General features: G+C 46.6%; 1 protein-coding gene across 2 annotated transcripts in view; it reads right to left on the reverse strand.

The window, feature by feature from the left end:
• The window catches only part of LOC116494267 (vascular endothelial growth factor receptor kdr-like), a 131,503-nt gene that overhangs the window by 30,772 nt on the left and 85,941 nt on the right, over positions 1-14,790 (reverse strand). For both annotated transcript variants that reach the window (XM_032196039.1, XM_032196038.1), the window contains exons 13-18: positions 9,161-9,454; positions 6,183-6,329; positions 4,775-4,900; positions 4,556-4,662; positions 3,121-3,256; positions 1,691-1,795 (exon numbers count right to left, since the gene is read on the reverse strand). In XM_032196039.1, coding sequence (XP_032051930.1) covers positions 1,691-1,795; positions 3,121-3,256; positions 4,556-4,662; positions 4,775-4,900; positions 6,183-6,329; positions 9,161-9,454 — 915 coding nt within the window. The remainder of the gene's footprint in view (positions 1-1,690; positions 1,796-3,120; positions 3,257-4,555; positions 4,663-4,774; positions 4,901-6,182; positions 6,330-9,160; positions 9,455-14,790) is intronic.

Below are 14,790 nucleotides of genomic sequence, written 5' to 3' on the forward strand. Positions count from 1 at the left end.
GCCTATTTCCTCTATCTTCTTTCCAAAATTTTCATGGTCAAAATGTATTTTAACAAAATGGCTGTGTCCTGTTGCCTCTGTTTTTCCCTTAGCAAAATCATTTCAGATTTAAAAATGAAGAAATGGTTACATAACAGATCACTCAGTGTGACAAATGTAACCTCTTTATCTGTTTGTAGAATTCTCCACAAACGACTTTTTCACCAAGCTATGTGTCATAAAGGAGTTATTCCAAGCCCAAGATTTCTTCAGTCAACAGTGTTTATAGATGGGTATGTATGTGGGTGGCATCACTCCTGATTTACACTGGCATGAGCTGGAACACATGCCTGGTAAAATCTAAAGAGAACAGCCTCCGAAATGCTTCAGCTAATCTAGCACGTTAAGATGTAGCCTTCAAGCCAGAACAAATACCAGTCAACTTTATGGAAATGACAGATATGCTAGAATTACAGTAATGCAAACATCTCCAGAGCCTTTTTTTTTTTTTCTTTTTTCTTTTTTCTTTTTTCTGAATGGTTTGACTCCCACTAGAGAATCTGGCTTATTCAGGAACATGATGAATGATGGGCATGTTAGTTTGGGTGGGCCAGGTTAGAGCAGGAGGCTGCTGGCCACACTGGGGGAGAAAAGGGTAAAACTAGATGGAGAAACTGTCAAAGAGTTCACTGAATATGTGTGGGCAGGGTAGAGTTGACATGAGGATCGGCTGGGAAGCACAGCATGGAAGTGAATGAAAACCCAGAGCTATCCAGGCCAGTAAGTTTGGGATGGAGAAGGATGTCTGGCTGGACCAGGGGCTTCTAGGCTACTTCAGGGATGGGTCTGGAGATGGGCATGGATCAGAGAAAAAAACAGCAGAAGAGAAGATGATCTAAAGATCTACTGGCTAATGCAGAGAAGGCAGACAAGGTTCAAAGGAGGTCCAGAGAGGTGAAAAACTGATGGATTTGGCACTTCAGAGAGATGGGAAGTAGCAGAGCACCAGGAAGGCAAATGCTGTGATAGAAGTTGCTGATTAATGGCACTGAAGGGTTAATACTGTCATGCAGCAGTGATGCAGAGCAATGTGGGCTATGAAAAGCCATTCAGTGGGCATCAGCTGTACCTCTGAAAAATCCTACGTGAACAGCTAAAATCCTCCAACCCACAAACCAAGGCACTGGCTGATGCATTTATTCATGCGCTGTCTGCAGAGGCTTTGTATGTAAATGTAATATGAAAGAGCAGTCTCCAAGTTCATCCATTCCCCACTGCCGAATGGTGAAAGCTTTCCTTAATTTCAATAATTAGAAGCAAGTTGTCTCTAATTCATTCCCTTGGCACTGCTTTTTTTCAGCCCCTTGAACTGTTCTACATCTGGAAGGGCTGTGATCGAAGGCTTAGATCCAATTTCAGACTATCTAGTGTAATTACATTCCATAATCTGTTTCCCTCCTAACCCCACAGACCTGGAAGCTGCTGTTTTCCTCCTCTAGGAATACAAGACTTAATCAGCAGCACAGCATGGAGCCCACTTGTCATTTCCTACATGTTAACATCCACTGTATAACGACTAATTGCTCCCATATGGCAAACCCACTCCCTTCTGAACACAATGAACTTGGGACTCGTTTGGAGCTGAGAACTGGAAGCTTGTTGCCCACGTGTTCCCTGAGGAGTCTTCTGAGAATCTCAGAGGGATATGTACCTTTAAGCATTTTTACGGCAACTGTTTTGCAGGTTGAAGATTTATCAATGCCAAAAGCAGACGCCTCCACCACCTTCCCAAAAGCACCGTGACCCAGTGTTTTACCTAGAGAAGCAAGAGTCGAGAATGAGCCAAAGGGGGCTTACAACAGTCTGCATCAGATAAGAGGGAAACATGCATCCTTAGCTCTGCAAGAAATCCAAGACTCCAGCACCCAGGCACAACGCAGACCGGTAGTCGACAGAAACCTGTATCACATATTTGCAGTATATGGATATAAACAGTATGCTTTATATCCATATGACTTTAATGCAATACAGTATGTGACAGAACAGAGTAGAATAAATAAATCTGGATTCAGCTGAAGGCAAGGCTAAATATATAGATAGATATAGATATGGCTGAAGGGTAAAAACATTGCATACAGTTATCCTCGAGCCCTGGGAAGTCAGAGGCCAGGTTAAACATAGATTTGTGGAAGACTGATCTCATGAGTCACAGTCACAGAGACAGCCAGCTAAGGCACTCAGCCAGGACCCTTTGACCCTTCAGTTATTGGCATTTTTTTGAAGTAAAAACTATTAAAAAAATGAATTTCAGGTGATAATCTTTCTCATTTTCCCTTTCCTTTGAATTTTCGGGCCCATATTAGCTAGTGTGCTCGGAGGGCTCTGACCCACAATGCAGAAGGCTACACCGGGTATCATGGTCTGGCTTTTTGGTTCTGCCAGGTTCACCCTATGTCCCACCATCTTCTAATTTAATTTTTATTTTTTTGCCTGTCTTCCTCTTTCTTCCATGTTTTCCAGCTAAGGCTCTGTGGGCAACCCCCCACACGCATATTCCCTGCACTCATCATCGCACACAGATGTTGCCGTTCCTCTAAGCAAACACAGGCTGCGTTTTACATTTCCTTGCTCCATCACCCAAGGAGCTGAGCTGTTGAATTCAATTTGGTTCATTTTTCTTGGTAGTTCTTTACAGCTCAAAGCCAAGTTTGAATGGTTGATAAAGAATTGATTATTTGAAGAATTTGAAGATTTCTTCAAAAGAAAATTGACACTAAGACTGTCACCTTTCAGACTCACTTCTCTTTCCATCATCCCCTATGGGAGTGAAACGATGCTTTTGACAGGGACAGTACCCAGAGGTACCTTTCTTCCCTGTCAAGAGTTTGGTTTCACTTCTCCAAGAAACAGTAAGAGGTGATCACTTTTTTGAGAGACATCTTTGCTTTTCTTACCAAATCTCGTTTCTCCCCATTAAGGATGATGCTAAATTCTGTGACTCAGTGCCAGTTCTCACCAAAGGATGGGAGTATGCTGGCACTAAATGGAGGGCTGCTTCTTGGGTAATACAACAGATATAACTGAAATCAAGGAGCATGAGAAATCATCATTCTTTACAGTAATAATCTCCAAACCACTCACCCAGCCGCAGTCTGTCTCTTGGGAACTCCCATTTGCTGCTGTCATAGGGAAGACGGTCACATTGCTCGTCGAGAGGCATTTCCTCTGGATCCATTATAATTGACAGGTACCCTGTCTTAATGTCTGTGGCATCGGGCTAAAAACAGGGTTTGGAGAAATTATTCACAGTGTTTACCCTGCAATTCTAATGGGAGAGAGCTGTCATCTACAAGACGGAGTGCAAGCTGGGGAGTTCCCTGGATTCCAGCCTTAGCTCTGAAATTTATTCTGAACCATACGTGCATCACTTCAGCTTCTGCCTCTCTTTTTTTCTTATCTGGGAAATAAATGTTTACGTATGCCTGCCACTCAGCCGTGCTGGGAATAGTCATGGATTAATGTTGGTAAACACTCCGAGGACACAAAATCAATCATTGTCTTCTAGGTGTATCTGTTACTGGAGCTCAGTGCATTTCCCTGTGCACCCTGTGAGCCGCACTTCCTGGCACCCCATGGAGCACGTTCCATTGCATTTTCACAGTTAAGCAGCTTTTTGTAACAGGCTGGTTCTGCACAGCTATCAGCTTTGTAGCTATTGCTTTAATGCTAATTTTAAACTGAATATTAAATTAATTAACTTTTAAATTAAAAGTGGTTGAGAGCTGGTGAAAACTGCTGCTCCTAATGCTGCTCAGTGAGAAGCTGGGATGTGGTGGAACCTGTAAAGAGACTTGCATGGGTGTGGAATATAATAGGAAATTCTCTCTTCTCCACAGCTCTTTAAAATCTGAGACAAGGAGGAAAAACATGAATTTGATTACTGCATTTGCAGTAGGAGGGGAAATTTTATTCAAGTATCAGGTATCAGCACTAAGACTGCAGTTTGGGCGAGCTTCAGAGCAGAGAGCTGTGGTTGCCATTCTGTTTACAGTTTAAAAACAGCAAAATTCCTTAAAACTTTCCTGAAATTTTATTTTTTTGAGTCACTAAAGGAAGTAAAAGAATACCAGGGCATGGAGATAAAATAAGCCGTGTGGTTTGGGCTCATTTCTAGAGTAAACATCCTAGAATCTTTCTTTAAACAGGGCTCCCTTCAATATCTGTATTTCAGAGAAATCTTATTGGATAGCTGTTGAAATCAAGCCCTCATTTTAGGGGAATTAGGATTTTGTTCTGTCTCCTAATCTTGCAAGGAAGTTTGTCTCATGAAAAAGGAAGAGCCTGATTTTCTGATACCGTGGAAGTGGGTAGAAGGCTCACATGTACAAGCGATCTTTTGAAAAGCCGAGGGACTGTCAGCAGAAATCTTGGACTTAAATTTCACTGGAACGTTTTGCACTTTTTCTACTCTCTGTCCCAAACATTCACACGGACTCGACTTCAGCCCTAAACGCTGGTGCTACACTGACAGAGGGTCCAAAAGCAGAGCCTCTGCACAGGATGGAAGCTCTCTTACTTTTCTCAGCTTCCGAATGAAGAGGGTCAGAAGAAGCCAGAAGAGGGTAGCTGCTAGACCGGTGCAGACCAAAATGATGACTTCGATGTTGGATTTCTCTTCAGAACCTGGGGGTTAAATGTACAGATGGATTTGAAATGTAGCCAGAGTCCTTGGCTGAACAAAAAGTTCTCATCTGTCCAGCACAATATCTGTGTTTTACCTTGGCTTGGACCTCACCTTGTATTTTAATGAAGGCTGATGTGCTGTCTTGGCCCATGTCATTGGATGCCTTGCATTCATAGAGCCCTTCATCATCCTTCTTCACTCGCTCAATGACCAGGGTATTATTTTCCATGGAAATTCCTGTAGTGAGGGATCTAGGTTAATTTTGTTACAACAATCTACCTGCCTACAAATGCTTGTAGGAGGCAGAGCACTGAAAATGAGCTCCCATCCTTGCAGGCATGATAAATGCTCTTGTTAGGAGCCATTTTAATTCCATGTTCCTTGTGGTTTGGCAACAACCCGACACTTTATTTTACCTCAATACCTGTTTAGATCGCTTGGGTATCACTTAACCTACAGCAAATGTGGCTGTTTATTTATGACAGGTAGACAGAGCCTGACAAAACGTTTATGGAAGTTTGTGAAGTGACGGAAAGAGGTTTTCTGATAGCAGTGGGATATACTGGAAGAAAAGGGAACTCAAAGAAACTACTGGAGAAAGCCAGCATTTTGGAGGCTGTGGGAAGTGTTGGGAGCTCTAGCATGTGGAACATGGGGATCAGGTTATGTGCATCCCTGGCAAAATCACTGCACGGAGCCATCCTGGCTTTGCAGAAGGGGCTAGAGGTGGAGTGCCGAGAGAGAGGTGGCCTAGGGATGACCTATGTGAGGCTTCTCCATGTGTAATTTTCCTGATTTTGTGGCATGAAACTGAGAGCTTCTCCGTGTCACTAGGGATATATTTGGGGTAGAAACAGGAAAATACGCTGGGCTTTGAATCCAAAAGGGAAGGACACTTTGCGTTGGTCAGTGTTCTGCCCATGAATCCTGCTGTTGTTAACAAGAATGCTGCACATAACTTGCCATGCACTCTGCTGAAATATTTACCCCGAGGTGTTTTTTCCAAATATTTTATTTATGTTTCCATCGGTTGGATGTTACATGCTTGTCCCTCTAGAATTATTTATAAAATTTCAGTAGCTGTAAAGGGTTTCTGCTCAGAACAGTCTGATCTGAATTATGTATGATCCTGGATTTCCTACCTAGTCCAGGAAGCATAATTAAAGTCACAGGACTAGCTACTGACACAGGTTCCTTCAAGATTTATAGGAGATCTCAGGACAGAGAGATGAGAAGGAATTCCAGGCTGGGGTGGAGGAGCCCACGCTCCCTGCTCGTGGTGGCTGCAGTACCGGCTGAACGGAGAGCACGTTCTCAGGACTGTGTAGTGGGAGAAAGAGAAAGGCCGTGTGATGTGCCACGGCACAGCTTGCCCTGGTGGCTAGCTGCAAAGCACCGTGAGCAGGCACCACGGCCCTCTGGCCGCTCAGGGCCGTGCTTTCAGACCCATCCTGCAGGTACACTCTCCCTCCCGGGTTTATACACGGGCGCGGTGCTGCCGCACGCGCTGGAAGCTCACCTGAGGCTGCTGAGATGGGGTGGCCGTTCTTCCTCCAGGTGATGTGAGGCTCTGGCGTTCCGCTGACTTTGCACTCCAGAATGATCTTGCCGCTGATGTTAACCTCCAGGTCGGTCAGGTTCTGGATAACGTACGGCGCTGCCTTTGCTGTAGTCACAAAGGAGAACAACAGACAGCGACATTTCAGAAGGCTTCTCCCACAGCTCTGCCATCGTCTCCCCTCTGGCCAGCCACGTGGCCTTGCTGCAAGTGGCAAAGATTTGCTGATGAGTGGTAGCAAAAATCCCACAAAAGATGATGGGAGGAGTTCATTTGGCTTATTTTCAAAGTGCCTAAGTGTAGATTCAGCTCCAGCTGGAGCCTCCTTGAGTTTCTCAGCCTCTGAAGGAAACAGAGGACAGCGAGTGGGAAGAGCAAACGCAGAGTGAATACAAAACAAGAAGGGAGGAGGCGAAGAGGAACCAGTTCTGAGGATTTTGGGTCATCCTCCACCACGAGAGGGGTTATCTGCTTACTACACAGCGTGTTAATCTCTGCTTTATAGAACAGAATAGGTTATGCTCATTTATAAAAGGCATGGGAAAGCAATTGAATGAAATCGCTAGCACAGTATAAAAAATACATAAAGCCATCAATAAGGAGAATAGCTGATGGGTGTTAATACATTTAAAGGAGCTATTTAAAAGCTAGTTTGTGTAGGGGAAGGAGAATGGGTTTGGAGGGGTGACTTTGTATATGTTCTTGAGAAGAACTGCATCTCCGCCGTGTGCCAGACAAATAACAGACCCCGGTAATTCTCACAGGAGCGTGATTAAGATTCCAGTTCTCCCATGGCTGTATTCCCAGTTTAGCTGTGTTTTTCCCGTAGCCATCATGTGTAGGTGTCTGTGTAGGCAGAAATTTGACTAAACGAATAAAAATATCTGCCAAGGGAGAGAGAAGCAAATCGCCTGAATGCAGAGCGCAGCAAAAGCCCGGTGCCTCCGTGTCAGGGGCTGCTGGCAGGTGGCTCTGGTGCCAGCGGTGGGGACGAGCCAAGCTGTGAGTGCTGCAAGGTAGCGGTGAGATTCTTTCCCTTCCTCCTCACTGCAGGAAGAGGCAGGTGCTCCTGCCATTTCTTAAAATAAATCACCTCCCACTCAGGTATCGGAGCCGTGCTAGCCACAGCTGTGGCGTGGGCGAGCACGTGTGTGTGTGTCTGCGTGGAGGGGAAGGGGCTGCGAGAGCCTTGGCTGCTCTGGGGAGGAGACTGCATGGGCAGTGTGTTCCTTCACTTAAATGAGAATGAAGCCAGCCCTGCACAGCCTGCTTTTTACCGAAGTGACAAGTGCTTACGGCAGCATAGCTGTCCCTTCGGTGTCTCGTTATCCATTAATCATAGAATCATAGAATCATAGAATATCCTGAGTTGGAAGGGACCCTTAAGGATCATCAAGTCCAACTCTTGACACCGCACAGGTCTACCCAAAAGTTCAGACCATGTGCCTAAGTTCACAGTCCAATCTTTTCTTAAATTCAGACAGGCTCGGTGCAGTGACCACTTCCCTGGGGAGCCTGTTCCAGTGTGCAACCACCCTCTCTGTGAAGAACCCCCTCCCGACGTCCAGCCTAAATTTCCCCTGCCTCAGCCTAACCCCGTTCCCGCGGGTCCTGTCACTAGTGTTAATGGAGAAAAGGTCTCCTGCCTCTTGACAACCCCTTGCGAGGAAGTTGTAGACTGTGATGAGGTCCCCCCTCAGCCTCCTCTTCTACAGGCTGAACAGGCCCAGTGACCTCAGCCGTTCCTCGTACGTCTTCCCCTCAAGGCCTTTCACCATCTTCATAGCCCTCCTCTGGACACTCTCCAACAGTTTCATGTCCTTTTTATACTGTGGTGCCCAGAACTGCACACAGTACTCGAGGTGAGGCCGCACCAGCGCAGAGTAGAGCGGGACAATCACCTCCCTTGACCTACTAGCGATGCCGTGCTTGATGCACCCCAGGATACGATTGGCCCTCCTGGATGCCAGGGCACATTGCTGGCTCATATTCAACTTGCTGTCTATCACGACCCCCAGATCCCTCTCTTCTAGGCTGCTCTCCAGCGTCTCATCACCCAGTCTGTACGTGCAGCCAGGGTTTCCCCGTCCCAGGTGCAGGACCCGGCACTTGCTCTTATTGAACTTCATGTAATTGAACTAATGTAAGTGGAGAAGCCAATTTAGAAATCACCATCTAACCCAGCTTCTAAAGGACTCTGTTTTCTGCACCCCCGCTTGCTTCTGGTTATTTAGTTCTGCTCTGTTTTTGTGCTTTGGGTTTTTCTTCACTGGGAGAAGAATGGTGCACTTTCTCAGCAGCCCTTTTTTTTTACTGAGAAGGCTTTGAGATGATTGCTTTGGGATCTGTGGTATCACTATTTGATGTAAATAAAAGAGTTGGGGGGTTTGGCTATATGTAACTCCAGTGAAGTGCATCCCAGTCACCCAGAATAACGGTACATGGCACTTGAGTATACACCCGGCCGGTAACATTTGTGGTGACATAGCTGGGTCCAAAGCTGTTTAGGGATCTACACCACCCTGGCAGCTGTAGATGGGTGGTCTTCTCCCAGTCACACAGATCTGGGGTGGCAGTCCCACACGAGAGATGGGCTGTCATTTACTCGAGGGCAATGTCTTTTCTGCTCAGTCAGGGCTAAGTCTGCACCCAGCGTGGAATTAGGGAGGTAAAAGGCTGCTGAAATCACCTCGCTGTGTAAGGCAAATATTTTGTATGAAACCAGCAACGGCTGCGTGAGTTCTACACATGACTAGGAGTCAAACCTCACTCAGAAACACGAAAAAAACCCAACGCAGTGTGTATTAGGACTGTCCCTAAGAAATGCTGACCACCTTCTGCTTTGCAAAGCCTCAAAGGGAGCTGCAGACACACAGCATTTCTGCCCCTCTGGCTGAGCGATGCCCTCCCCGCTGCCGTTTGCCACGGGCAGGACCCACCTCTGACGAGGAGCTGCGTGTGCTGCTCCAGCGTGTCCGTGCTGTTGTGCTGGTTCTCAGCTCTGCACTTGTAGAGGCCCCCGTGCTCCTTGGTGACGTTAGCAATGACCAGCGTCAGCGAAATGGAGTAGTTGTCCATTTTCTTGATCACCGAGTCGCCAGGAGCAGCCTCTGAGGAGGGGTAGTACCAGCCCACGTTGCTGTAGATGTACTTGGAGGCCCGGCAGGTCAGCTGGGCGTCGTTCCCCACAATGGTTGTGACTTGTGGGTCTGTTTGCAGCCCAAACGGCACATCTGGGAGGAAGAGAAAACACGTTCACAGTTCAGTCACACCTGAGCACATTTTGGCTGCCTGCTTGCAGCTTGATGGTTGGATTTCCAAGAGCAGCCCCAATGCAACCAGCCCATTTCAGTGAGACTGGCGCTGGTGCTCACAGCCAGGCACTCGTGCTTGGGCATTGAGTAAGCGACTGTACCTCACCCATCACAGCTCCAACCTGGGGTAATTTTCACCCTCAGTACTCTAATCATGCCATTTTCAAGTAATTAATCGAAAGCTTTTATATAGAAGTAGTTAATGGACTAGGAGACTCCGCTATGCAGGTAGACAAATGTGTTGGTGAGACCTTTCTGTCTGCTCCCAGTGCCTGGAAGTGCGGTTGCGTAAGGGTAGAGAAACCTCTCCCATTTCTCACAAGTGACACTCTCTTTCTTCACCACCGAATAATCTTCCCAATTCTCTTTTATTTCGATGATGTGGATATTTACTTTCATCATGTGGGTATTTACTTGATCAGTGGAAGGATTAACTAATCTAATGATGTGTGAGTCCTGGAGGCTGTAACAGTTAGCCGAGTAATGCTTGGAGGCACGAGTCCAATCTATCCACAAAAGAATAAGCAGTTTCTTGCTATATTTTTAGTAACTTTTCACTTCAGAAAAAAATCAATTTTCCTGAAGTGCTGAACTGAATCCATTTTAAGACAATAAATGTGTTTCTGAGTCGAGTGCCAGAATCTGGCCTACAGATAATTCCAATTTCTGCATTAGCTGCCAGAGACCTACGATTAACTCGTGTCTGCAACATACTCTTTTCCCTTTTTATTCTGTTAGCTTCAGCCATCTATATACCAACAGACTTTAATGAAAATGCCCTGATAACCACAGTGACCTGTGTTCTGGCTGTCAGGTCAGGATTTAGAAGCGGTGGAAATGGAGAGCTGTGAGGAATCCCTTAGAAACGTTACCAGGCACGGTACTGGGATGATGAGGCTGTTTGGGAGGACTGGTTCTGGGCTACCTCCTGAACACCAACAGTGCTTGCAATAAATCCAGTAGACTGTTGCTTCAGTACTGGGCTGTTCATAAGATGCTTTCTCAAGCTAGGCTGAAATGGGTGGTACTTTGGGGAGGACAGAAGTTAAAGCCGAGCAAGTACACTTCACACCTGCAATCGGACAAATTCCACGTGGGAGCAGGAATTTGGCCAGGGGCTCACACTGCAAACTCTTGCAAAAAGCTCCGTTGAAGCTACAGCTGAACATAAATAGCAGGGCTGTTGAAATAACCAATCTACCTTATAATAAACCATATATTCCATACACTCCAGAGCCCCAAGGGAGCTTTCAGATGTGGTTAGAAGTCTCTCTTCTTCACAAGTCATCTGGAATAGAACCAGCAAGCTTTGCTTCATGGTTTTTAATGACCAGCACCAGAAATGTTTCACAAAAGTTCCAAAAAGAGAAGAGACCCCTCAGGCCACAGCAGTGGGGATTGTTGTATTTCCTTTCTTTCCTTTTCATGAAATTGCACTTTACTTCATGCAGTGTTTTGTTAGGCTCAGTTGCTCTTTCTGACTTAGCGCTAGCTGCGTGCTCAAGCTGACGTGTGTGATACCACCACTCCTCTCGTCTGATGTCTTGTGGTTCCGACACGCCAACCTGATGCTTATCAAAAAGGGGGGAAAGTCAGAGGCCAGCAAAAATTCCCGAAACAGGAGGAATTAAGGTCCAGTGAAAACAATGCGATGTGGTATGAGCAGCATCTCTCTAGCACCCGTTGAAGCGAAATAGGGACAAAATGCCCTCGTTACTTGTTTGCTTTTCTAAGCATTTGCTCTTAGCTCCTGCAAGAGTTACAGAAATCAAGCAGATGGATCTTTTGGTCCTTAAATAAGCTCAGTGGTCTGGGAGACCTTCTGAAAATCCTTCCAACCTGAATTACCCTGTGAGCCTTAGTGCTTAGTGAATGGATTCTAGGTGAAGTGGTGAGCTTGGAGCTTGGTTGTGAGTAAAACACTGCAGCTCTGCAAGCCTTCAAGGCAGACTAATCCCAAGTGGATGGGATGGCAGCCCTGCTTGCCCTTGCTTCTGCCTCTCAGGGAGCTTTTCTTCAGGAGAACTGGGTCATGCAACTCGTCACCCCTTTTTTTTGGCAGGGCAAGTTGCCGTGAATGGCAGTGGAAAAAAGCCCCCAGGGGAAATGGAGATGTCCTGTGGAAGGCACCGTCTGGTGCACGGCAGTGACAGCGCAGGCTGGAGCACCCAGAGGTCTCTGTCATTTCAGGGCAAGTTCCCAACGTGCTAATTTGCAAGCTGAAATTGTGAGGGGTGCTCAACAGTTTCACCTTGCTGCTGGACTTCGCTAGTGCAGGGCTTTTTATGCCAACTTACTGTTCTGGGGGCAGTGGACGGGCTTGTTTTTCTTATCACTTCTTCTACTGACATTTTTTATTTAGCGTTTTGAATATTTTTAGCTGGAATTTGTGCTATTCTCTGCCATCTTGTTAGTCTTTCAAGAAGCTCTTTCAGCTCCAATAGAATATTCATTGATTTTCATTACAGTGGAAGGAAAAAGAGGGGAAAAAAAGTCTCTCTCACTCTCCTCTCTCTTTTCTCCTCCTACCTGAATTGTCTGGGGAGTAACAGCAGCATGGAGAGCACATTATAGGTCAGTTCATCTCTTAGACTACTTTGCTTACACAATCTTGAACCTGAGCAGTGATTAACTTCCTCTCTCGGAACAGATACAGTGTTTTAACCGACTCCTAATAACTTGGCCAGAAGAATGCACCGTGGGGCCTTTTCTCTTTTATCAGCAGTCACCAAACATTTGTCTTTCGTATTGTATTACAGTGTAGTAGCCGCGAATTTCACTCTCAACTGTGTGGGATTCCATGACAAAATAGGGAAATGAGCCATTGGGAGAAGGTAAAAAGTCAGCATAAATCAAAAGAAAGTCTGGCTCCATTTGTATTTACAAGGAATTAATTGGTTTTAATTTCCTGTGCTTTGCACAATAATCTGGATAATTCAAAACTCCTGCTCCTGCCCAAATTCCATCCCGCTGCCTGTCAGAGGGGGGGTGTCCAGCAGGCATTCGCATGTAGGGAGAGTGAGAAAAAGAAGGGGTGAGCCCTCCTTCTGAAGCAGCATGGAGCTTTTCATAAATCCTATAACCATGTCGGGAGTAAGCAAACTGAGAGTGGCAAGCAGTTGTAGGAAAGCCCAGTTCATCCATTGTTCCAGCATCTGATTGCCGATTCTTATCTCAAGTTTGAAGTATAGGATTTTCTTTCTGGTAGAAATCCTTAATTTCATTTTTCGGAGTTGTTTTTGCAATCAGATAAGAGGCTTTTGTTATTATTTGTTATTCTTATCATACTTCATTTATATTCCAAGCATATTCAGAGGTTTCAGATGGGTGGGATCCCATTTTGTTGTTTGCAGTACAGTTACACAAAGGCTTGGATTTGATGTCCTGCGGACCTCCAGTGATACACAGCTGCTCTTTCCAAGGTGCGGAGCAGAGATTAGGAGGTAAATCGTACCCCTTGGTGGCAGAGGGCACCTCCAGAGGGCACCAGCTCAGCTTTGGGCTGCACTGGGAGGGTTTGGGCAGCCTCGAGCACTCTTTGGTGCGCCAGCAGGGCTGGGCAAGGCCATGGAGCTGTGTGAGCATCTGATGGGTGCCCACACTGCCTCTGCACGGGACCAAACAGTCGTCTGGCTGAGGTGGGAACACTGCTGGCAGGCCTGTGGTAGGCAGGATGGCTGCGAGACGGGTTCTGTTCCAGCAAGGGGGGTTAGCAGAGACAAAGACAAGCACCAGGCAGGCCTTGAACAGCTTCAGTGGGGCGCTCACAGGGCATCTGCAGAAGGAGCTCCAGGAGGGCAGCGTGGCCGCCGGACCCCAGGGTTGCTCACCCCACTGCCCCCTTCCGTGGCTCGCTGTCAGCGTGATCTGCAAACCCTGGTGACCCTGCACTGAAATGGATTCCAGAGAAAGGCTTTAAAAATAGACGGCAGTGCTATTTCTAGTGCCTGTGGGAGTTTTTGAGGGGGCTGAGCAGTGGAAAAAACAAAATGGCTGTTGGTGGCATTCCCCTGGGATAAACACTTCTCCGAAAGGGGCGCGGTGCTGCAGGCACCAGGCTGAAGTCCGGCCTTTCCCCCAGAGCAGGTGCAGCCTGGGCAGCACCCGACTGAGCTTTCCCTCGTCAGTGCCCTGACAAAAGAGTCTGAAATGCTACCTCATTGTGGGGAAAAAAAAACAACCACAACATGATGACTACAGAACTTGTGCCAATTCAGTATTTTCTTGTAAAAGAATCTTCTCTGAAAGGCACAAAATGAAAATAAAACATAGTTGTGAAAGGTGCAACCGTTGTGCCAGCCCTGGGAGCCTGCCCTCATGCCAGTTGCCTGTTTGGTTGCAGCAGCGCTGGCTTTAGCCCCCGAGTATTGCAAAGTACTGTGAATAGCTCGGGAACATGCTGCGTTGAGTAACCCATCCAAACATAGCTGGCAGGGCTCAGAGCAGAAACAAACCCACGCTTGGAAGGGAAGGGCAAAATAAATGGCTGGTCTTCGGTCTGCCTAGAAAGGCATCATGTGGACCTCTCACGTCTGTGCTTTATCTCTCAAAGGTGACCCTTGAAGGGCTTTTTCTTAGATAAATAAGAGTTTGGGCTTTGGAGAACATCTTCTTGGGGCTTAAACTCCCTTCTGGCTCCAGAAGGTGTTGGGTAGTGCACAGAAGCTGTAACTGGAGGCGCAATCCTTCCCCCATATGGCACCAGCTTCGTCAGCCTTGGATCCCATTTTGCGATAGTACTTCGGTACTTCTGTGTAATCAGAATGGTGACAGGCTTTAGTGAGCGCTTGGCTGGTTAGCCTGGTGTGAAACGTGCTGAACTGCTTTTGAGCAACGGAGGCAAAGCACACAGGACAGACGAGAGGCAGAGGGGGGCAGAGCGTTGCCGGGAGTGAGCTCAGCCCTCGGAATGGGCTTCACGGGGAAGAACAGGAATGGTGGCAGTGAGACATTTACCTTCCAGGGCAATTCTGCACAATTTGTTTTAAAATTGTTATTTTGATGCAAATTCTACAGGCCAACATCCACTCATCCAGAAAGTGAGTACAGAAATGATTCACTTTGGTCTGGTTAAGCACTTGAACAAGGCTCTCCCTGGACTCTTCGCCTTTTTTAAGCTCCCATTTCTCCTAAAAGCATGATGCAGGTCCTGATCTCACTACTAAAGAATTCCTGTGTTAAAAGGTTAAGGACATATTTGTTTGGATTTGTGTTCTTTGGAGCACTAGCATGTTCACCTCCTCCCTCCTTAAAGG

This window comes from Aythya fuligula, chromosome 13 (genome assembly GCF_009819795.1).
Source record: "Aythya fuligula isolate bAytFul2 chromosome 13, bAytFul2.pri, whole genome shotgun sequence".
NCBI lineage: Eukaryota > Metazoa > Chordata > Aves > Anseriformes > Anatidae > Aythya > Aythya fuligula.